General features: G+C 42.8%; 1 protein-coding gene across 1 annotated transcript; it reads right to left on the bottom strand.

The window, feature by feature from the left end:
* Positions 1-21,101: 21,101 nt before the first annotated feature.
* On the bottom strand, positions 21,102-24,451 carry USP27X (ubiquitin specific peptidase 27 X-linked; the record flags this gene model as incomplete). The annotated part of the gene is made up of 1 exon (XM_075538371.1): positions 21,102-24,451. A coding segment is annotated over one exon (2,508 nt), but the record flags the coding sequence as incomplete, so codon positions are not given.
* Between the last annotated feature and the right edge of the window lie 862 nt (positions 24,452-25,313).

Raw genomic sequence — 25,313 nt, 5'->3', positions numbered from 1 at the left:
GCTACAGGCCTAGGGGAAATATTTGTGAATCACATATTCAAGAAATGATTTTGTATTTAGAATATGTAAAGAACTAACATAACTCAAGTTTCAAATATCTCATATGCATGTGCAAGTTGAACATTGAATAAGGACAACTTCAGAAAAAAATTGAATTGTGGTGCTGGTGAAGACTAGTGAGAGTACCAGGGACTGCTGAAAGGACCAACTGATCTGTCTCGGAAGACATATGGCCAGAGGGCTCCTTAAAGGTAAGGATGGCAAGGTTTCATCTTACATACTTTGAAGGTCATCGTGCTGGGTAAGGTGGATGGATAGTGCAAAAGAAGAAGACCCCCAACAAGATGGATGGACACTGTGACTGGCCGCAACAATGCAGGCATAGAAACAATTGTGAGGATGGCGCAAAACTGGGAAATGTTTTCATTCTGATGTGTCTTGCCATGGGACAGAACAGATTCCATGGCACCTGTTCCATCGAAACCCAAAAGATGTGAATAATCACTTCAACAAAGCAGATACACCAATGGAAAATAATCACATGGAAATATTTTCAGCATCATTAGCCCTTAGGAAAATGTATATAAAGTGATGATAATAGACCATTTCAAACAACATGTGTTACACTTTTGTGCCATCCAGATCCCACCTTAAGAGGTATTTTTTAAAAGCATGCTGGTTTTTTTAATTTAATGGGTTGCTACTGGCATATAATAATGATCAATTTTTGTATGTTGTTCTTGTCTATAGCAAACTTGCTTGAATTCTAGTATTAGTGAAGAATGTCGAAAGTACTGTTGACTGCCGGAAGAAAAAAAACAAAACAAAACAAAACCTCTGTGACATAGAAAAAGCAGTACTCAGAGGGCAATGTATAGCAATAAACACAGGTATCAAAAAAGAAGAAACAACAGAATCAACTTAAATAAGAAAGACAATAACAAAATACAATGAAGTATTCTATTTCAACAAATGTGAAAACTAGAAGAAATGGAATATTTTCTAGAAAATCACTACCTTGCTAATTTAACATAGAGTGACCCATAACAAAAGAAGCAATAGAATGACAAAAGAAATCCAGGGCCAGACAGCTTCACCAAGGAATTCTGCCAAATTCTTAGTATTACCATTGTTCCTTGGTGAGCTATGGGTCTCACATCAACCTAAACACACTCATCAACACAGTAGCATTCAACACCAAAGACACTGCCCCTCAGTTAGTCATTATTACAATCCATTTTAGTTCCTCAGGAAGATGACAAGGCACTTCTACAAACTGCCACAACTCTTTTTTTACACTTTACGGCTCATTTCAATAGTTTATTGTTTTTCCTTGTTCCCCTCCCAGACTACCTTCTTGGTGATCTGTGATCATCATCGGGTACTTCCTGTTCTAACACATTCTTTTTCTCTTTCTGAGTCAGCCCAGAGACTAGAGATCATAGCTCTGATAAAAACTGGTTCTGGACTTGACTCTGTGCTACAATTCCCCCTACATTCTTTTCTCTGCCATTGCAGCTACTATTGCTAACAGAACCCAAAGAATTGTATGTCTTTCCTTTTACTTGTCACCCTTAGATGTACAGACACCAATTGTGTATCACATGATTGCCTTAGGTAATGGATTGCAACACAACAACTGCTTTAATCCATGGGGGTTCCTTATCCCATCCGGAAAACAAACAAATGTTTCTCATTTTACCCAAACCACATTTTTCAGTGAGTTAGGACTGTTGCAGCTAGCCCCAGCATTCTGAAACCAACTGTCAGTAATGATTTTTTTAGAAGTAATGCCAAATTAGTCCCAAGATTAAACATGTCCCAAATGTCCACCTCTTCTAGATGCTATTCTGCCCCATTTTCTCCCTACTTCTCCCTTGAGATTATTCCCTCACATTCTTAGGTTCTGTGATTCCCTGCAACATCCCACAGAAACTCATGAAACTTGGACGAAATGTTTCACGTGGTGGTGGATGCTATTCAGCCCCAGATCCAAAGGTCAGGCAGAGGCAAGCCAGATGCAGGGTCCAGGGCCAGAAGTTAAAATTGACCACAAGTCGCAGCAGGTCTTCTTGCTTCTACTAAAACTCAGTCAGGAAATAGAGGCTTGACTTTCCAGATGTGCTGATGTGTGTTAGAATTGATCAGTGTGCTACAAGAATATATCCAAGGAAAACAAAATGGGACCATAGCCACAGAAGTATAGAGTCCAGAATTGTAATATATGTGACAGTAAGATTACATTCTTGAAAACCAAACAGGGCAGTTATTCTCTGTCCAATAGAAATAGGGTTACTGTGAGTGGCCATCAACTTGACAGCACTAGAAGGAGGGGTCTGGAATATGATTTATACAAGTGTTTCTGTAACTCTTCCAGGAGTATAGATCCTTCATGCACACTCCTTTCCCTGTCTGTAGCATTCCTAATGTATTGCCTTCCAGTTTTATCTTTTATGGGCTATGATTTTGTTTCTGTTTGGTAAGCCAGAAAGGTTGGAGGAGACTGGAGTAGGGTATAAAATCCTTCCCCTACATGACATATTGTTCCATAATTTCCATGCTCTATTGTGTCATCTCCTTTGGAAAAGGAACACATATGGCTCTCTTCTACTTGGTTGGTCAGGCAGCTGTCTTCCAAAGGTCTTAAAGTGAGTGCTTCCAGCCCTTCATCAACTGGTTGAAGCATTTCAGTTGCTTTCCTGACAATTCCTTGAGCCTTGTTTTTCTGCTAATGCCTTCAGTCCAGCTTGGACTTTTTTCTTCAGTACCATCGACAGGGAGTGGCAGTACATTGATTGGGAGCTGCTAGAAACTCAAGTCGTATTCAGAAGACGAGATGGCAGGAGGTCCATTACTGCAGCCATCAGATGGATCTTGGCTGAAAGCAGAGAATATCAATGTTTTACTCCTCTTTTCTCACCCCTATGAAAATCTCAAGGGGATATTTGCCCAGAATCTCACCATGAAAATTTGGTGGGGTTCTTGGAAAGAAAGCCTTTAAAGGTAATATTTTCACTATGAGTGTGGCCTCCAGGAGTGTCTGTCTCATGAGTCTGCATTTTCCCTCTAGCAGTTCACTGACTTTACAAAAAAGTTAAGTAGTCCTACCACTTTGGGCTCTCACCGGCTACTGCTCTGGGAAGAAAGATAACAGGCGCTCAGTCTCTGAATCTACCCATTTCTCCACATTCCCGGCTAGCAGCTTGTCCTGTGACATCAGGTCTCTGAGGGGTCTAAGCAAAGTCGGCCAGTCTCCGTTTGCTCGGCTTTCTTGTAAGCACAGGACTGATTGTCGAGCTCCTTGCCAGTGTGAGCGAAAATCAACGCCGCTCTCCAGAGCTCAAATTTTAATTGCCGCGGCGGAGGCTGTCATCTTATTTGCTTTTGTGGGTGAGTTCCTTTTTCAAATCTGTGCGGCATACAAATGGGTATTGTGCTGTTCAAGGGGAGGAAGCCTCCAAATTAAAATGTATTTTATAGAGACTTCCTTTAAACATCTTCAGCAAAATAATCAAGCCAACAATGAATCACATGCATAAAGGGAACCACCAGTATGAAGCAATAACGACGTCCGAAGTATTCACAGCCATGTATGTGGTTTACTTGTAAAGTATGGGCAACAATGGCAATTCGCCACAAAATCACCATCATTTCATCATGTTTGCAGGCTGGACTATGAAATCAAAACAGGGATCACGATGAGGACATGCACACTATTGCATATTAGAAATCTTACAAGACTGATTCAGGGTCCTCCAACTACCTTGCAACTGACCATGCGAACCTAGTACATTTTCTACCAAGGGCAGGCCCAGCCAAGTGCCTGAGGGCTTCTCTCTGCGATGGCCTAGAGGACTCAAAGCCAACCACCTTCAAAGAGACTCTTCTGGCGTGCCAAGTTCTTTTTTAAATAGATCATTTTATCGGGGGCTCTTATCACAATCCATACCTCAATTGTATCAAGCACATTTGTACATATGCTGCCATCATCATTTTCTAAACATTTACTTTCCATTTGAGCCCTTGCTATCAGCTCTTCTTTCTCTCCCTCTCCTCTCTCCCCCCTCGTGACCCCTTGATAAATGATATATTAGTATTATTTTCATGCCTTACACTGGCCATTGTCTCCCTTCACCCGCGTTTGGGTTGTTCATCCCCCTGGAGGGGGGAGAAGGGGCTGGTTAAGCATCAATCATAGGGCAAAGCTTTTTACATTGCCAGGCAAAAGTTAGCGATACCTCAATGGAGCTGTCTAGAGGCTGAAAATGGATTTAGGGTCTCACTATAAACTATAGTCATCTGCAACCTAGTGCTCAGAATTTAATTTCTAATATAGTGTTTAAGTGCTAACCAGAAGGTTAAAGGTCCCAGCGTACTAAGAAGATAACAGAAGAAAATCCTGGCAATCTGCATCTGAAAAATCAGCCACTGAAAACCTTATGGAGCATGATTTCACTCCGACCCAGATGGAGCATGAGTTCACTTGGACCCATGTGTCATAACCGTCTTGGAAAATGATACATTTTATGAAACGAATAAAAACTAATCTAGGCTTCAACTCCTGTTTTGAATTTAATTATGTCCCCCACAAATGATATATTGAATTCTAACCATGTACCAGAGCCCTGGTGGCATAGTGCACTACAAGTGGAGCTTCTAACTACAAGGTCAGCAGTTTGAAACCAGTAGCTGCTGTGAAGGAGAAAGATAAGGTTTTCTACTCCCATAATTACAGTTTGGAAAAAAATCAGTATGTTTCATTAATTGTATTAGTTGGCTCTTTTTATGAATTAAAGTTGAAATTTTTTCTCTTAAGGAAAAAAAAAAGAATTACAGTTTGGAAACCCAGAGAGGGCAGTTCGGCTGTGTCCTATAGAGTCACTATGAGTCAGAATCACCTGGATGGCAGTAATTTTTTTTGAGAACCACTCTACCTGTGAGTATTTGAGAATGGCATCTATGAAGATGTTATCGGTTAACATGAGATCATAATGGAGTATAGTGGGTCCTAATCCAATATAGTTTATATTCTTACAAAACAGGAGGGATACGATCACTTACATCAAATGGATCTTAGCTGAAAAGATGTTTACTTGTGTTTTATTGACCATGCAAAAGCGTTCTATTGTGTGGATGATAACGAACTATGCATAACATTGAGAAAATGGGAATTACTGAACACTTAATTGTGCTCATACAGAACTTGTATATAGATCAAGAAGCAGTTGTTCAAATTGAACCATGGGGCATTGAATGGTTCAAAATCAGGAAAGGTGTGCATCAAAGGTTGTATCCTTTTACCATATTTATTCAATCTGTGTGATGAGCAAATAATCTGAGAAGCTGGGCTATCTAAAAACTTTAGCATCAGGATTACAACTTGTAATATTCAGATGACACAATTTTGCTTGCTGAAATTGAAGAGGACGTGAAGCACTTACTGATGAAGATAAGACTAAAGCCTTCAGTGTAGATTACACTTCACTGTAAGAAAACAAAATCTGTACAACTGGAAAAATAGACATCATAATCAATGGAGAAAAAATTGAGGTTGTCAAGGATTTCATTTTACTTGGATTTACAATCAACACTCATGGAAGCAGCCATCAAGAAATCAAATGGCATATTGCATTTGGCCAATCAGTTGCACAAGACTTCTTTAATGTGTCTAAAGAACAATGATATCTCTTTGAGGATTAAGATGTGCCTGACCCCAAGGAAAAGACGAGCCAGTCAGGGTGCAGTATAGCACCAATGAAACACACAACTTTCCTCTAGTTCTTGGGTGCTTCCTTCCCCCCACTATCATGACCTCAATTCTACCTTACAAATAGGATTAGACCAGAGCATGCACTCTGCTACAGACAAGAGCCTGCAACACAGGGAGGATAGATAAACCCCTCAGGGCCAACAATGATAGTAGATACCAGGAGGATTAGGGGAGGGTGGGGGAAAAGGGGGAATTGATCACAAGGATCAACCATGGGGATGGACAATGGAAAAGTGGGTGAGGGGCAACAGAGGACAATGTAAGATATTAAAATAATCATCTATAACTTATCAAGGGTTGGTGAGGGAGGGAGGCCAAGGGAGGGAGGAGAAAAATGTGGAGCAGATATCAAGGATTCAAGTAGAAAGAAGATGCTTTGAAAATGATGATGGCAGCATGTGTACAAATGTGCTTGACACAACGGATGATTGTGTGGATTGTGCTAAAAGATGTGAGAGCCCCCAATAAAAGTATTTAATAATAAAAAAGATGTGCCTGACCCAAGCCATGATATTTTCAATCTCCTTATATATACATGTGAAAACTGGACAATCAATAAGAAAGACTGGAGAAGAATTGATGCATCTGAATTATGCTGTTATAGAAGAATATTAAAATTACCAAGGACTGCCAGACGAAAAAACAAATGTCTTTTGGAAGAAGTATGGCAAAATGCGCCTTAAAATTGAGGTTGGAGAGACCTCTTCTCACATACTTTGGACATATTACCAGGAGTAACCTGTCCCTGGAGAAGGACATCATGCATAACAACATAGAGGGTCAGCGAAAAAGAGAACAATCCTATATGAGATGAATAGACACAGTGGCTATAATTGGGTCAAACATAACAGTTTTGTCGACAGTGCAGGACCAGGCAGTGTTTCTTTATATTGCACATAGAGTCACTATGAATTGGAAGCAACTTGACAGCACCTTACAACAACTCTCCAGTTAATGATTTTCTCTTCCCCGCTCAACCTCAGTAACTATCACAGAATGTTTTGTTCTTTTTTGTACATCATTGTTTTATTTTCAAAATGGTTTGCTACAGAACTGCTCCAGATCAAAGGATATTATACGACAAATAAAGGTAATGGATGATCCTGGACTGGATCAGGGAAACTTTTTAAAAATAACATCATTGGAACAGATTATAATTTTTGAATATGCATTGTATATTAGATAATAATATTTTTAATTCCAGAATTAATCAACTTCCTACACTCGACCATTGCTTTATGGAGATGTAAGAAAATGTTGTGGCATTTCAGGAATACACAGTGAAATATTTAGGAGTAGAAAAGCATGGTGTCTGTAACCTGCTAGCAAATATATAAGGAAAAAAGGTAGTTCATATGACTTATAACAATAAAAATTCAGTGGAGACATGGGTGGAGTACAGAGAAAGAGAGAGAAAACAAACATGGCAAAGTGTTACCAATGAATATACCTGGGTAATAACAATGACAAATTCTTTGTAATAATATTGCAATTCTTCCATAAATTTGAAATTCTTTTTAAACTAGGATTTTGTTTGTTTGTGTTTTTTTTTAGAAAAACCTTTGGTAAATTTAGCTGCATCTACTTTGTGGAATAATAAATTACTTTCAGTGTCAAAATTTACATTTTTTTCTGGACCTATTCTGTTCAGGTCTGAAAGTTTCTCTCTTGGAAATTTGTTTCTGTGCCTTTTTGTCACAGTGCTATGGGATTCCAATAAACCTAATCTTAGATGTCTTACTTGAAGCTTATTTTTCCGTTTAGAGGTTTAATGGCTTTTCTTTGTCCTTTCTCTTGTTTCTCTTAAGACTTGACAAAAGTTCAGTTATTTTGTCTTCTAGTTCATGTATTCTATCTTCTGTCCAACTCTATGGTTTAGTATTTCTCTTACTAATTCTGTTTCATTCTTTAATTCTAATACTTCTCATTGTTGTTGCTAGCATCACAAAAATGTTTCCTACTTCTTGTTTGTTTGCTTCCTGATCTCTGCTAGTTCAGTCTGTATGCCCTTTTACTCTTTAAAACATATTTAACACTATAGTGTAAACTTTTAAAAGTCTTTTAATTAGTCTGGTCTCAATAGGAGAATTTCCTTTTTATGTTTTATTTTTACTTAGAATTTCGTTTCTTGTGATTTTTGTGTGTTTCACCATTTGTTCTTCTTGTTAATCATTCATCTAACTTTTAAAAATGCTTAGTTTCAATTTTGTATTCTTCTCTTTGTGAGAAAATTGGGATAGAGCAGAAGCATCTTGATTGCTTCCTTTTGATGGGCGGATAAATTACTACAGGCTTTATTTAGATGTCACTTCAAGTTCTTCTGCTTCTGGTGGTAGAGACAGTGTCATGATTATATGTGTGGGCTTTAGACTCCCAGCTACAAGGCTCTAGGCCATTAGGGCCTCTTATCTACTTTGTGGAATAATAAATTGCTACAATGCTACAATGGGTCATTGCAGTTTTAGTTTATAACTACTACATTTCCATTTTCTTTTTGATTCTCAAGAGATTAAAAAAATAAATTTAAAGGTCAGCTTCAAATAAAAAATTTGTTATCATATATATAGTGCTTATATATGTTTGTTTTATATGTTGTTATTATGTATGGGGGAGTTATTTACCCTACCTTAATATGCTATGTTGCCAGAAGAAATGATAGGTCATATATGTGATTTCATAATATCTTTATTATCAAAGAAAACCAAAAAAATAAAAAACCAATTAACTGCCATTGAGTAGATTCTGACTCATAGCAACCCTAGAGGACAGGATATAACTGCGCCTGTAGATTTCTGAGACTATAACTCTTTACAGGAATAGAAAGCCTCTTTCTCCCACAAAGCAGCTAGTGGTTTCAAATGTCTAACTGCATGGTTAAAAGCCCAATGCATAACACGCTATGCCACCAGGGCTTAGTTATTGTGTTAGGCAGGGTTCTCTAGAGAAACAAAATCAGGATCCTTATCATTATATATATAAAGAAGATAAACTGACAGTTCCAAACTTCGCTGTCAGGATTGGGTTGCTGTGGTTTAACATTTCGTTTAATCACAGGGCATGGTGGTATTAAGACACAGCCTACGGGAATCTCCGGGATACCAGACACATTCTCCTTTATTTCCATTATACAGCACCAGTCCAATTTCTCCTTGGTAATCAGGATCAGTCACACCACTCAGAACCTTCCTGACCTGTTGATCCAAAGTCACGAGGAGCCCAAAGTGCCCAGGGGGCATTCTCAGCTGCCAGTTCAGTGGAATCTGTGCAATGTTTCCAGGTGGGAGAGTTCCTTCCTTCAGGACCAGGACCTCCAGGCCTGAAGCACACACATTGGGTTGCTGGGACAGGAAGCAAAAATGCTGTAAGTGAATCACTAGGAGTAATAAGGAGTGGTGCCACTCCAGCTTCCAGCCCTTGGCTCCTGGACCCATGAATTCTGGCTATTGGAGACACAGCACCATATAATGACCACTGGTTTAGAGTGTATACAGCTTCCTGGAGAACATTGCCCCAGCCCTGCAAGTTGTTACCACCTAGTTGGCGCCGTAATTGTGTCTTTAGGAGCCCATTCCATCGTTCTATCAAGCCGGCAGCTTCAGGATGATGAGGAACATGATACAACCAGTGGATTCCATGGGCATGGGTCCACTGCTGCATTGTATTTGCTGTGAAGTGAGTTCCTTGATGTGAAGCAATGCTATGTGGGATGCCATGCCGGTGGATGAGGCATTCTGTGAGTCCACGAATGGTACTTTTGGCAGAAGCATTGCATGAAGGGAATGCAAATCCATATCCAGAGTAGGTGTCTATTCCAGTAAGAATAAAACGCTGTCCCCTCCATGATGGAAGTGGTCCTATGTAATCAACCTGCCACCAGGTTGCTGGTTGATCTCCCTGAGGAATGGTCCCACTCTTGGACTCTATGTTGGCTTCTGCTGCTGGCAGATGGAGCACTTAGCTGTAGCAGTGGCCAAGTCAGCCTTGGTGAGTAGAAGCCCATGTTGCTGTGTCAATGTATAACCCCCAGCCCTGCCATCGTGACCACTTTGATCATGTGCCCATTGAGTAATGACAGGAGTGGCAGAGGAAAGAGGAGGACCAGTCTCCACAGTGTGTATCACCTTATCCACTTCATTGTTAAAGTCCTCCTCTTCAGTGTTAACCTCTCAAGAAGTGAGCAGTTGCATGAAACACGATTATCTTTACTTTCTTAGCCCAGAGAGGTCTATCCACATACCTCTTCCCCATACCTCCTTGCCATCAATTTTCCAATCATGTTCCTTGAAATTCCCTGACCATTCAGCCAAGCCATTAGCCATAACCCATGAATCAGTGTACAATCTCACATTTGGCCATTTCTCCTTCCAGGCAAACTGAATGGCCAGGTGCACTGCTCGAAGTCCTGCCCATTGGGAGGATTTCCTTTCATGGCTGTGCTTTAGGGAAATCCCTGAAAGGGGCTGCAGTGCTGCTACTGTCCACTTATGAGTGGTACCTGCATATCGTGCAGAGCCATCAGTGAACCAAGCATGAATATTCTGTTCTTCAGTTAGCTTAGCATAAGGAACTCCCCAGGAGGCCATAGGTGCAGACTGGGAGAAGGACGTTACTGTGACAGGAGTGGAGACTGTGGGTATTTGGGCCACTTCTTCATGCAGCTTACTTGTACCTTCAGGTCCTGCTCTAGCCCGATCTCATATGTACCACTTTCATTTAACAATGGAGTGTTGCTGCGCACGTCCAACTTTATGACTGTGTGTATCAGACAATACCCAGTTCATGATGGGCAGATCAGGCCTCATGGTGACTTTGTGGCCAATGGTGAGGCATTCAATTTCCACTAAGGCCCAGGAATGGGCCAGCAGCTGGTTTTCAAATGGAGAATAGTGGTCTTCACTCCAAAATCCCAATGGTCTATGCTGTGATTCATCACTAGGTCTGCCAAAGACTCCACACTGCATCTCTATCTACGACTGACACCTCTAGCACCATTGGGTCAGTTGGATCATATAATCTCAGTGGCAAAGAAGCTTTCATGGCAGCCTAAGCCTGTTGCCGAGACTTTTCATTTTCTGGGCCCCATTCAAAATTGGAGGCATTTCATATTATTTGATAAATAGGTCGAAGTAGAACACCCAAATGAGGAATAGGTTGCCTCCAATATCCGAAGAGACCCAATAGGCGTTGTGCCTCCTGTTTAGTTGTTGGGAGAAGGGGGGCAGATGAAATAGACTATTCTTCACTTTAGTAGGAATGTCTTGTCATACCCCATACCATTGGATCCCCAGAAATTTTACTGCGGTGGAGGGTGCCTGAATCTTTGGTGGGTTCATTTCCCAACCTCTTGTACGCAGATGTTGTACCAATGAATCTAGTCTTTGACACATCCTCCTTAGTGGGTCCCATCAGCATAGTGCCATCAATATAATGGACTGGTGTGACATTTTTCAGAAGAGACAGGCAATCAAGGTCCTTTCCAACTAAATTATGGCATAGGGTGAATGACTTGATGTACCCCTGGAGGAGGTTGTTGTTGTTGGGGAGCAGGGGAAGATGCAATAGCTTATTCTTCACTTTAGTAGGAATGTCTTGACATGCCCCACACCACTGGACCCTTGAACATTTTACTGACTTGGAGAGTGCCTGAATCTTCATTGGGTTGATTTCCCAATCTCTTCCATGCAGATGTTGTACCAATGAATCTAGAATCTTTGATACATCCTCCTTAGTGGGTCCAATCAGCATAATGTCACTAATACAATGGACTAGGGCAGGCATCCTCAAACTACAGCCCGCGGGCCACATGTGGCCCGTGGAGGACATTTATTCAGCCTGCCGGGCGTTTTTGCCGCATTTGCTTTTTTACTTCAAAATAAGATATGTGCAGTGTGCATAAGAATTTGTTCATAGTTTTTTTTAAAAACTATAGTCCAGCCCTTCAACGGGTCTGAGGGACAGTGAACTGGCCTCGTTTAAAAAGTTTGAGGACCCCTGGACTAGGGTGACATTTTGAAGAAGAGACAGACTATCAAAGTACCTTCGGAGAAAATTATGGCACAGGAAGATCACCAACAGTCAGCAGCTCAGGAGCTTAGCAAAGCAGACCCGAATAGGATATCGAACTGAAGCAATGCAAGACAACAGGATCCACCAGCCTCAAGCTCAAGTGAAGTACACACCAGCAGTGTCCCGAAGTAGGTCTCAAAGGAACCTCAAGCTCTAGAAACACAACCCAAGGGCTGGCTTGTCCTACAGGTAGCGTAGCTCACAAGTTGAGGCAGAGAACCAGCTAAAGCAGCCGCACGCTGCACCAATCACTAGAGAGCAAGGGAGAGGGCTGGGCCTTGCTGACCCCTTTATCTCTTTCTCTTCCAATCAAACTGCCACCTGATTAATCCCACATGTTCCTAGTGGCCGGGTTGGCACAATAAACCTACCAATCACAGTTTTCTAGTACTGCCATAATAGAAATACCACAAATGAATGGCTTTAACAAACAGATGTTAATTTTCTCACAGTTTCGGAGGCTAGAAGCCTGACTTCAGAGCACTGGCTTGAAAGGAAGGCTTTCTCTCTTCATTAGTTCTAGAAGAAGATCCTTGTCTCTTTAGCTTCTGCTTCCTAGTTCCGTGGGTATCTCCATGAGTCTTGCCATCGCTCTTACTCCACTTCTCTCTGCCAGCTTTTTTCATCTTTTTATATCATAAAAAAGATGAACTCAGGATGCATCCTACACTAAACCTGTCTCATTCCCAAATAGAATCACAAGCACAGGCAAAATTGTTAGGATTTACAACCTATACTTTTGGGGAACTTAAATAAATCATTCTGCCCTCTGGCCCTCAAAAACTCAAGTCTCTGATAGAGGGAAAACACATTCACCCTATCACATTCTCCCCCAAACCTTAAATCTACTCCCAAACCCAAATCTCATTGTGGTAGTTATGTAATCTGTCAACTTGAGGGAATTATGAGGGAGGGGGTAGAGTTTAGCTAGCCTGTCAATCAGGTCATAGCCAATGAGGCCTCTGTGTGGGCATGGCCTTCTCCTGCGAATTCTGGGAACTCCTGACTTCCTCCCTGGAAGACATACTCTCTCTCTCTCTCTCTCTCTCTCTCTCTCTCTCTCTCTCTCTCTCTCTCTCTCTCTCTCTCTCTCTCCTTCACATTTCTATTGACAAGCCACCTGAAGCTATGCTGATGGCAGCCAGAGCAGCCACATGGAGACCCATGCCAGCACTGAGATGCTTCCATCACCACTGGATCCACCACTTTCCACTCACTGGCCTGTGATCTTCCCGCATTTGTCATCATTGCATGTGTTGGGTGAGTCTGAAGAGGAATTTATAGACTGGTATTGGACATATGAGCTAACATCTAACTTATGGACTTGTTCTGGACTTGGCTGGGATGTTTTCTCGATATAAAATTATTCTTGGGTATCAAACTCTCTTACCCACTTATGAGTGTCTCTGGATTTATTTCTCTAGTAAAGTCACACTATCCCACTGATCTGAATCATATAAATCAAACATGAGTGAGACTTATTGCATCCTGCAGCAAATTTCATCCTGGAACAAAATTCTTCTTTAACTGTGAACTTATTAAATCTAAACTGTAAATCATCAGTTTCCAAAGTGTAATGGCGGATCAGGCACAAGGTAGACATTTTCACTACACATTGTGGAGAAATTGGAGGGAAAGGAGTGATAATAGGAACCAAGCAATTAAGAAACTCAGCAGAACAAGTTATGTTAGGTCTCAAGGCTTTAAAAGACTATTCTTTGAAACCATCTGGACAATGACCCTGTCCTCCATACTAGGTGTTAGGCACGCCCTTTGGATTCCGGGCCCTTGACCCTGGGTTTCTTCTTCATCTTCCATGCCCTCTTAGATGGCAACTCTTCTCTCTTGACTTTTGGAAGCCCCATTCTCTTCATCTGAAAGACGGCCCCATCACGTCACCTTTCACAGACTCTGTTCCTCTGCTCCTTGGACATGAAAGCTTCACTATCTCATCTTTGTAGAGTGACCTCACATTTCTGGCACACTTTAACAGGAGACTGTTGCCTGATCCTTTGAAACCAAGAGGACTCTGTTTTCCCTGCTCTTTCCCTCAATTCTGCTTATCTGTAAGCTGCTCCAGGGATGAATCCTTTCTTTCCTTGAAATACAACAGATATATCTCCTTTGACCTATTTCCTGCCTGTAAAGTTCCAAGTGGCCAGACAACAGTCTTTCCTATTATTTTTTTTCTTTCCTTCCATTTTATTTCCCTTTGTCTCCTTCATCTTAACTAATGGGTTTTCTGTTATGGTAACTGGTTAGCTCCATTAGGCATTGACTTAATCTTTTAAGCAAACGATTGTATAGCCATGTCCTTGCAAGCAACATTTTAGAAAATGTTAGCCTTATTTTATACGGCATATTTTCAAAATCTTCAAGTCTTGTTTTCATTTTCACAGTTCAATTTAAGTTCATTTCTTTCCCACATTTTACCATAAGCAACAAGAAGAAACCACATGACACTTTTAAGATCTTACTTAGCAATCTCCTCAGCCAAGTGTAAGAAGAAACAGGTGACTGCTATCCTAAGGTTATAGATTTGGAGGTCATTCAACTTTAGTTTGGATCTCTTGCTTTGAGGCTTCCCAATGATGGTGGCTCAGGACCACCATAGATTTTCTATTTTCATGCTCTCTTTGCTGTTTTATGATGTTTTAGCTTAGCAAGCATGGTATGTCTTTGTGAATGAGCATTATTGAAAATGTTTCCCTCTCCCCAAGCCCTATTGTTTGCCTAGTCTCCAGTCACATGAGCTTTTGACCTATACAGGTAAATAATCTGTGTAGTTTGGTCTAAGAAGCTGTCCTATACATGTGTGCTTTTCTTTTCTCAACAGTATTTTAAATTCTGTACAATTGGATAAGTTAATGATACTATCAATAGAATTTACTATATGTTCCATGAGGATGATTTATAATGTTCCCTAGTAAAAGGATAATTATATCTCTAAAGTGAACCAGGGATATATATATATGGTATATATATCATAGATATATAAATATAGATATATAAATGAATTTAGAGCTTGCATTTAATCATAGCTCTAAAATAAGAACAATTGATTTTTATGGGTTGACCCCACTCGATACTTGCCCTCATGAAGAAATCACTGAAAACATGTGTGTTATAGAAGAGTGTAATGGAGAACTCAGACAGCACCTAACTATCAGAAAGAATAGTATCTGGGGTCTTAAAAGCTTGTTGTCAAACAAGTGGCTATCTAAGTAAGGTGGCAGCTAAGCACACATGAAAGAAGCACACCAATCTATCTGTGTGGTCCAAGGATTGTAAATCATAAAATCCAAGACTAGAAGAAAGGGTAGCATTAGAGCTTAAATTCTGAGCACCAAGTTTGAAGAAGGCTCTGAATGACAGTGAAAGCCCGAAATCTTTAGTGAATCCCCTCTGACTATAGTTGAGGGAAGGGAACAGCCACACTAGTCAACAGAGTGCATGGCAAAGTAGCTTAATGCAGATGCAATTAGCTTGCAATTAGCACCGTGTGTTCTCCCTTTTGATCCATTTTAAATTTGTTCTAGTTTTTAATATTTTCTGTTATCTTTTCAATTGAGGCTTTTCCCTGTTTTTTTTTTTTGTGGATTTTGTTTTTTTCTTTTTGTTTTGTATTTTATTCTGTATATACAATCCATGACAGGCAAATCAATAGACATAGTAACTAGATTAATAGTTTTGGGGGGTTTATGGCAGGGGAGATTGGGAGGGAATGGGAAGCTTATAGCAACAAGAGAGAAAAAAATGTTCTAAAATTGATTGTGGTGATGATTACACAACTCTTTTTAATATGTCTCAACTTTTGAATTGTATGTGAATATGTCAATAAGCTGTTACAATAAAAAAAAGAAATCACCTCAGCCAAATATTCACGTTCATCACTTATTACCTCTGCCTTTTATCAAACATTTTAATTCAACCAAGTTCTTTGTCATTCCATTTTCCAATAATATGTTCATTATTTTCTTTTAAGGTCTCACCAGAAGCAAATGTAGTGGTCACATTTCTAGCAACATGCTGTTGCTGACACCACATATATTCTCAAAGACAATCAAGATTTCTATATAGCTCCCCTCACTCCCTTCTAAGCCCTCATCAGAATCACCTTTGATGTCCATAGTTCTACCAACAGTCTCTTCAAATCATTTCAGACTTTTACTATTCAATAAACAAATAAAATTTAAAAACAATTCCAGTCGAGTGGATTATAGTCCATAATGACCTTATAGGGTTTCCAAGACTATAGATCTTTAGGGAAGCATATTGCCACATCTTACAACAAAAAAGAAAAACCAAAACAGCAAAAGTAGTTATCAGACCTGGCACTCTGTGATACTCACCTTCCCGACACGATCACTGAAGACAAAATGGGGGCATAAGCAAAGAGAGCAGTGAAGAGAGCAAATGGGGCCTGGCTATCAAAAGATTGAACATCTGGGGTCTTAAAGGCTTGAAGTTAAACAAGCATCCATCTAGCAGGGACACAAATAAGCCCACAGGGAAGAAGCACACCAGCCTGTGTGATCATGAGGTGTCCACAGGATCAGGTAGCAGGTATCAAAAAATCCAAAACAAACAACTATATAGATGCGAATGATGGGGGTTGGAGTGGAGACCCCAAACCCATCTGTAGACAATTGGATATCCCCCCATAGAAGGGTTCTAAGGAAGGGATGATTCAACCAAGGTGCAGTATAGCACTGAGGAATCACACATCATTCCTCAGTTCCTGAATGCTTCTCCCCCCCCCCCACTACCATGACCCAGTTCTACCTTGCAAATCCGGCTAGACCAGAGAACATACATTGGTACAGATAAGAGCTCTCGACACATGGAATTCAAGACAGATAAACCCCTCAGGAACAGTAGTGGGCGTAGCCATATCATGAGGGTAGGGGAATGGCCATCACAAGATTGGATATATAGCCCCCTGGTCGAAGGGTATGAATAACAGAAATGTGGTTGAAGGGAGACAACAGACAGTTTAAGATAACAAATAATAATATATAATTGATCAAAGATTCACTAGGGTGGGAGGGTGGGGAAAGGTGGGGAAAAAAGAGGAGCTTCACCAAGGGCTCAAGTAGGAAATGATGATGGCAACATATGTACAAATTTTCTTGATACAGATGTATGGAATGTTGTAAGAGCCCCCAATAAAATGATTTTTTAAAGGGCTTATCAGAGAGCGATTTACGCACACATGAAAAAAGAGGAGAAATCCAAACACCTTATTATAACATCTCCAACAACTAAAGCAAGAGCAACATTATAAACCATCCAACAGCAGAAGAGAAAATCATAAAGATTAGCGCAGACATAATGAACTAGAACACAGAAAAACAGTGGAGAAAAAGCAAAAGATAAGTTTGTTCTTTGAAGGAATTAATAAAATTGACCACTCACTGGCCAATATCATGCTCAATGGGGAGAAATTGAAAATATTTCCTCTGAAAATGGGGGTGAGACAACGGTGCCCCTTATCACCACTCTTATTAAACATCATGCTGGAATTCTTATCTAGAACCATTAGACAATGGGCAAAAATCAAGGGACCACAATTGAGCAAAGAAAGAGTGAAGCTCTTGCTATTTGCACAACATACGATTTGTAGAGAGAGCACCCCAAGGACTCCATCAAAATAAAAAAAAACTATTAGAAAAATGGAGGTTCTTGGTAACATAGCAGTGCAGCAGGCTGGGGTCTCTAAAGACACAAAAGCAGGCTACTTATGATTATACATATGTATAGAGAGAGATAGATTTCTATAGCATCCAGGGATGTGAATGCCCTTGCTATCAGACAGAAAGCATTGTAAAGTTGGTTATGGCAGATGCCGTTTTGTTAAAATGTAATTATCTTCTCATTTGATCTTCATTTTGACCCATTTTAAAGTTTAATTTTTAATATTTTCTTTTTCAATTGAGGTTTTTCTATTATTAGTCTAGTCATATATTTTCATCTCTTTCCTAATTGTTTTAAATGATTTTCTGTATATGAAATCCAGGCTAGGTCAACCTATGTAGACAGTGACTGGATGGGAATGTTAGGGGAGGGTGGGGGGAATAGGGACCTAACAGCAAGTAGAAGAAAATGTTCTAAAGTTGCTTGTGATGATTTTGCATCTCTTCTTAATAAAATTGAATGACTAAATTGTATAATATGGTTAGTAGATGCCAATAAAACTATTTCTTAAAATTAATTTTGAAAGGCATTGGTCCACCTGCAAGGGAAGGTACCTGGGTAATATCACCCTGTTGTGAGTGCCAGGCTACATACTCTCACAAGTCTTGGGCCTTCACTTCTGAGACTGAAATATACACTTGGAGAAAGCAGCCCCCTGGCACCAGGTCTATTGCATTTTCATAATGTAAGTTGTGTGGGAGCTACTGTTTCTTGATTGGAACTAACCTCTTGGTTAATGACACCTCAGCTCCAGAGTCCCTGTGCATAGGCAAGATGCCACTTGTAGGCCAGTCAGGTTTTGTATCTGGCTACTCTGAAAAGTGGCCAAATCCAAAATACCTAACCCAGAGCCATAGAGTTAATTCCTATTCATAGAAACCCTATACAGGGTGTCGTAGGCTGCCAATCTTTATGGGATCAGATAGCCTCATCTTTCTTCTATGGGGGTTTAAGTCATCCGCCTTGTGGTTAGCAACCCAACACTTAATGAAACAGTGCACGAGGGCTCTGGATTTCTAACTAGGTTGATGGCCGGGAAAACCACTCTTGAGAAGCATGTGTAAGGGTGTGATGGGTGCGAGCAAAGAACCCACTTTTCATGCCTGTTTCTTTGGGTGGTAAGACCCCTGGTGTTCCCAGATTATAAATATACATCTAAACACAACTCTGCAAATAGCCCTAAGAACATTATCGTGACTCCAAGGCATCCCTCCTGTTTATTTCCAGTAGACTTCCAAGAGTGTCCCCACGCCTTACCAGCTTATGAATGTAGATGGAGTAAAAAGATTAGCCTAAATTTTATTGGCTACTGTACCTACCTTTTCACATGTGAATTCCAACCCCCATATAAAAAAAGATCCCAGTTGCGTCTGAAAGCCCCCAGTTAAAAAACAATGTTTAAACATGCCCCACGGTCTTCCCTAATTATTATGGACCCCCATCTTTGCATGCTTTGCCCATATCCTGCCAGTACAACTGCTGTGCCCACCACGGGCATGCTAATGAAGGTACCAAGGGCTTGCCTTCTGATCCCCCTAAATGCCCCAAGCAAGGAGGTACACACCCATGTGCCAGACATGCTCAAACATGTCTAAATCTATTTGAGCTCAAGGTACCATACATAGCTGAATACATAATGAATGTCCTGGGTCCTACGGTGGTGTGATTGGAAAGCAGACTCTGGCTGATGTCACATTCCATAGCTCAATCTGGACTTTGGTGACTGGTTGGGAATAGGGCTGGACTTGAATGTCTTCACAGTTACTGAGGGACAACAGGGCAGATGAGGTTTTGGTTCAATCAGGAACTGCCAGGCAAAGCTGCTCCCTGTAACGGTCTGTGCTTTCCACTAGTGAAAACCAGGATGTCAGTTTCAGCAATTCCATGTATCTCTGTGAACTCCTCTTAAAACTATACTTGAGTGGTAAGTAACTATTTTTGTACCAAACCCAAAAGGAGAAAGATTCTACTAAAAACACTGTCATAGATGATGAAGGTTGTGCTTAATGTTCCAAGTCAGAGATAAGACAACTAGATCAGATCCTGTAAAGGGGTGGGGGGATGTTATAAATGAAATTATTGTACCAACATACAATCATACAAAAATCATTGTATGCATGGTAGATGTTAAGTTTACCAAAATTCCCAACTATCCTTTGTTGACATAATTGAATATGACTGTTTGTAGGAAATGCATACCATAGTATTTAGGCACGAAAGGTCCTGATGGTTGAAAAACAGACATATTGACGAGACTACCTCTGTAAATGAGAAAGCAAATAGGTCAAATGGTAATAATAGGTGTATGTATCTGGGTAGAGTATTCTTTACCCAGAGAATGAATATTCTCTGTTGTTGTTTTCACTTTTTCAAATTTTCTCTAAGTTTGAAATTATTATTATTTTTTAAACCCAAACACTTCTGTTCAAGTCATGAGAAATCTGGTGGTACATGCCTGACTGACCTCTCCCCCTGGTGGGCCAGAATGATGATGATGTGGGTTGTGTTTTCCCAAAGAAGGCTACCAGACATCCTCAGAGGTAGTTGGGAGACCCGGAATGAAGTTGCCCTGTGTCATGTGAGAAAGACTCATCTCTTGATTTTCACCATTCTTCAAGATACTAAAAGTAACAACGTTGTCTTCCAAGGATAAAAATGTTATGACAGTGTTGATCCAGTCGCCTATATTCAGTGAATGTTTGAAAACAACTTACTACGTGCCAGTAACTGTACTGAGAATACAGCAGGTTACAAGAGGAGACACAACCACTATCCTCAAGAAGCCTATGAGCTAGTTGGGGATACAAGTAGGCACATTAATAAATATTTATTTCCAAATGAGTGGACCGCACAGACTTGGGAAGCCATGGGGAAGCCCAGCCTTTCACAGGATCAAGTGGATTCAAGTCCCATGGATTCAGTTTTCCCTTAGGCTTTTCTTAGTAGGTATTTTTGCACCTGAGGCTGAGAAGGAAGAAATCACTAGTGCTTAACCCATTCTGAGCTTATCCCATCTGTTTGGGCTTAGCTCTCTCAGACTTCTTTGGCCTCTGCCGAAATCCGGAAGAAACCAACAGTCACTCTATCAAAATATTCCTGTTCTCATGGACCAATGAGGTTCTGGAAGTCTTTCTACTGATCTGTACATACATTTATCTATACAAATGGACCAGCTAAACTCATCATGCTTTAAGATGGCAAAGACCACCAAATAATACTCCCATTTGGGAGCAAGGCAAGCCAATGGCTCTCAAAGTCTAATCAATAGTGTACTAAATTATGAAAACAACCCATCTTCCAAATAGACAAAATAATAAGGATTTGGAGGGAAATTGTGGGTCTCCCGCCATGAGTGTGGCACTGACAGAGATCCCCGTGCCTAAGGGACAATAGTGGAGTCCATTGCCTTAGGTCCCCAAGGAGACTGTTTGGGAGAGAATTGTGTGTCTGCATGTGGCATAATGTGTGTGTCCTTTATGTCCACGGATGTCAGGTGGATTGATCCTACCTCTGACGCATTCTGGTCCTAGTCAAAGAAATTTCAGATACAGATTCAACAAACGTTTACTGAGCCCTTATAAAGTTCCAAGGCTTTTACTTTGTACTTTGACACATTTTATATTGTTCATCCTTTACAGTAACCCTTTACGATAAGAATTAGCATTTTACAGATGGAAAAACAATCATAAAAAGGTTCATTGATTTTTTTTCTCAAGTATATCATACAGATGTTTTTAAACACTCACATACTATCCTCTTAGCCTGTCTGTGTAGATCATATTTCTTGTCTTGTCCACTTGGGAGCCACTGCTCCCCCTGTACAAGCTCCTTTATTCCCTCTCCTTTCATTTGCCCATGTGGGCTTTTCTTTTGTTAATACTGCATTAAATAGCACAAAAATCACGAATACAAAGAAACTGGCAAAGGTGTTTGTCAATGAGATATCCCTGCCTCCTCCACTTTTCTGCTTTCATACCCACATAAGCAATGGGCTACATTTTTATAAGCTTTTCTTTTCCCCCTCAGACTTATAACTGTTATGTGATTGGTCAGTTGAAGCTGAAACACCCATGGTGAAAGATGTTTTATGGTTACAAGGGTACACACAACCCCCACACCACCCCCCTCCCACCCCACAACCTTTTGGAGGAATATAGGATATGTACCAGTGTCAAAATTTTCCTGTCTTCCCAAACCTTGTTCCCATCCCTGCCATTTAATTTCCCTTTGACTCTTTAGACCTCTTCTCCCTCCCTACTTCTCTTCAAATCAAGACCTTTTGGACACTGGGTTCTGTTCAATTCTTACTCTGTCAGGCCCACGGGCCATGGTCAAAGAGGTCCTTTAAATCTCGATGCCACTTGTACCACAGATGCTGTTCTCTTCCATTACTGGTAAATCGGTGTCACTTCAGTAGGCTTGCGTATTCATCTCTTTCACCTTTTCTGACTCATGGTCCAGGACTTGTTTGTGATAGAAAAGTAAATACCCTTCACTGTCAAGCACATCCTTAATACTGGCCTTGGTGATAACGGCATCATCACATTTGAACCACTGGTCCTTTTGGTGCCGGATGAAGCTGGTGTAGTGGCCACTCTCTAAGGTTCCTTGGTGATTAACCACAGCAAACAAGGAATACTTATTCTCATTGTTTCCACTATTGGTTGGCAGCTGCAACTGTCCATTCATTCTGTTCTCTTTACTTGAGGCCATAAATGGTGTCATATCCAGCTCCAGAGGAAAAGAAATGTATGTAGTGATCTTGCGCCTCTGTTTGGCTGAATGTTCAAACCGTTTGAAATGAAAGCAGGCAACAACAGGTAATTTATTCATTGTGAGCTGTTTGGTAGATTCCTGGTAACTTTGGCAACTACCACACTTGATTTTGGCACTGCTTCCTAAATGTTCTGGTCTTGTAAACCTTCGCAGGCAGTCCATGAGCGTGGTGATGCCTGGTATGTGGCTCTCCCCATTCACACTGCTCTCCCTCCCTGGACTCATGGGCCAGAAAGAGGTGCAAGAACCAGGCAAGTCCAAACTGATGTCCCAGCAGGGGTCTATTGTGGTCGAGACACCATGGCAGGCTTGACAAGTGACATCAGACTGTAGGCCACCCGTGAAGATTTGGTCTATGATGCAGTTACAGTGGTTGGGATTGTTGGCTGCCTTCCCAACATCGTCCCCCTTGCAATGTCTGTGCAGCACATCTAAGGCTGCGATGAGGAACTCATGGGCGTCCTGCTGCCTGTACCCTGCTAAATGGCGGGCATGTATCCATACCAAATGCAGCAATTTGTAAGGAACGTGAGGAGATGGGTTTCCAGAATACAGTTCTCGAAAAAGCGAAGACATCTCACAGACCAGACACAACTCAGGGCTGGGCATCTCACACCTGTGCCTGTCGGAGAGGAAGAAGTCTCTCAGGATCGGAGTATGGGTGAGTGCCTGGACAATGCAGTTCATAAAGCACGTGTTGCCAAGATTGATAAGTCCCCTTAAACCTATGGTAAAGCTTGAGGCGATCCTTCTCCTCCGGGGGTTGTGTCCCAGCAGCTCCAACTCCGGTTTGGTTGTTTCCCAGGTCAGATATTTCTCACCGGGGCCCGCTTTTGCACACTGCTGGTGAGAAATCTCTGTAGAAGTGGAGGCTTGTAATTTCAAAGCTTCTCCTTGCTCTTCTTTGGCAATTTGCTCAATGTCTTTGTCATAAATATAGTCCTTACACATAAAGCAGTATAAACCTCCATAGTAAAGGTCTACGGCTAAGTTGTGTTGTTTTGTCTCAGCGTGCTCATGAATGTGTTTCTCGGTGAAACAGCCAAAGAAGGCACAGGAAAGGCAAGAGTGGAGTCTGTTCAAATGGGTGCCACACACATGGCAGATGCAAGACTTTGCCTTGTTTTTCCTGGTCTCTGGGGTTCCACACCACACCAAACACTGGTAAAACAACCGCAGTTCCTGCCTCCAGTTCTCTCCCACCTTAAAACTGCTCACGTGAGAACAGCCTGGTGGACCAAAGGCAAAATCCACATCCAGGCATCCGCCCCCAGGGCCGCGCCGGGGCCGGGGCCGGGGCCGGGGTGGGGGCCGTGGCCTAGGCTGCGGTGGGGTACGGAGGCGGGTCTGGGGCCGGGGCCGGGGTCGGCGGCGGGGTGCACGGCTGCGACGCGCGGAGGGATCAGGGGGCCGCGGCGGGTCGCAGGGGAGGGTGGGGGGAAGAACCTCGTCGCCGCCGCCGCCGCCGCTGCCGCTCCCGCCGCCGCTGCCGCTCCCGCCGCCGCTCCCGCCGCCGCTGCCGCTCCGCGCAGGGTCCTCATCCTCCAGCTCCTGCTTCCCTTTCGGCTCCTGCTCCGCCTCCCGGACCGGCTCGGGTGCCGGCTCCAGCTTGAGCTCAACGGGGCAGCTCGGACCCTCCGCTGTCTCCACCTTCCCGGCGGCGTCCGCCTCCGCCTCCGCCTCCGCCGCCGCCGCCGCCGCCGCCGCCTCCACCTCCACCTTCCCGGCGGCGTCCACCTTCCCGGCGGCGGCGGCCACCTTCCCCGCCGCCTCCACCTTCCCCGCCGCCTCCACCTTCCTCTCCGCGGTCGCGGCCGTCTCCGCCTCCTCTCCCTCCTCCGCCTCCACTGGCGACGGCTCCTCCCACTGGTCGCCGGGCTCTCGCGGGCGCGGGGCGGGGCGTGGCGGCGCGGGGGCCACGCAGCCCTGAGGTGTCCCCCGCCCGGCCTGTGGGAGCGCGGGACGGCGGGCCGCGGGCCCGAAAGGGACTTTGACTGAAGGAGGCGGCGGAAGCTGGCGACGCCCCCGGGAATGCTCCCGCCGTAGCCCCCTAGCGGAGGCCACTTCGGCACCAGGCCCCGTTTCCTTGAATTCCGTATTTCCCAAACTTGCTTGTTCAGGAGAATCACGTGGAGGAGCGCGTTAAAAATCCCCGATTCCTCGGCGCCACCCGCGGACCTACTGACTCAGAATCTCGAAGGGAGGGACTCCGGAACCTGTATCTTTAACTAGGGCCTCAGAGGATTCTTGTGATCAGGCAAGTTTGGGAAACACAGCTCTAATTCATTGAGGCTGGCGGGAAGGGGGGCGGGGACCGCGCAGTCTCTCTAAGGCGCTTCCAGTTCTGGGCTCCAATCGCCGCGCTGACCCCCTTCATCGTCTCCTCCCCTCTCCTGTCTTTCCCTTCATCCGTGCAAGCTTTCCCCAGCGCTGCAGGGCTGGGGGCTGAGCGGTTGCCAAGTCAAGAAACATTTCTGAGGAGGTGAAAATGCCACCTCGGAGCCTGCGTTCCGAAATGTACAATCAAGAGCTGTAATAAGCCATCGTTTCTGCGGGGGAGCCTGCCCCCAGCCCTGTCCCAGGCGGCCCTCCCACCCCAAACTATACCCACCGCCTAAAGGATGGAGCTCCAGTTCCCCCAGGGACATGCCGAGACTCCAGACCGGAGGTGATATTGTTCCCAGGGCCGCTAGGCCTGCAAAGGCACGTCCCCTTACCAATCTTATCTGTGTTCTGCCCAGTCTGTGCCTGCCCCCTGTCGCCTCCTTGAGCTCCCAAGGCCGGAGGCGGGTTGAGGCTTTGGCAGCCAGTCTTCTGACCCTGCAGATGCTGCTGAGTAGCTAGGGGGCAGGGTGCAGAATCCAACTCTTGTTTCCAAGTCTAGTATGAGGGACAAGGCACAGTAAGACCATCCCCACAGTTGGCACTTCTCTAGGCCACAGTCCCAGGATTCTGACACTCTAGGAACTAGGTGAATCATGATCTCGTGCAGCAGGTGGGAGTG

The sequence above is a fragment of the Tenrec ecaudatus genome, chromosome X (genome assembly GCF_050624435.1).
Source record: "Tenrec ecaudatus isolate mTenEca1 chromosome X, mTenEca1.hap1, whole genome shotgun sequence".
NCBI lineage: Eukaryota > Metazoa > Chordata > Mammalia > Afrosoricida > Tenrecidae > Tenrec > Tenrec ecaudatus.
This window is presented reverse-complemented; position numbering and strand designations above follow the sequence as displayed.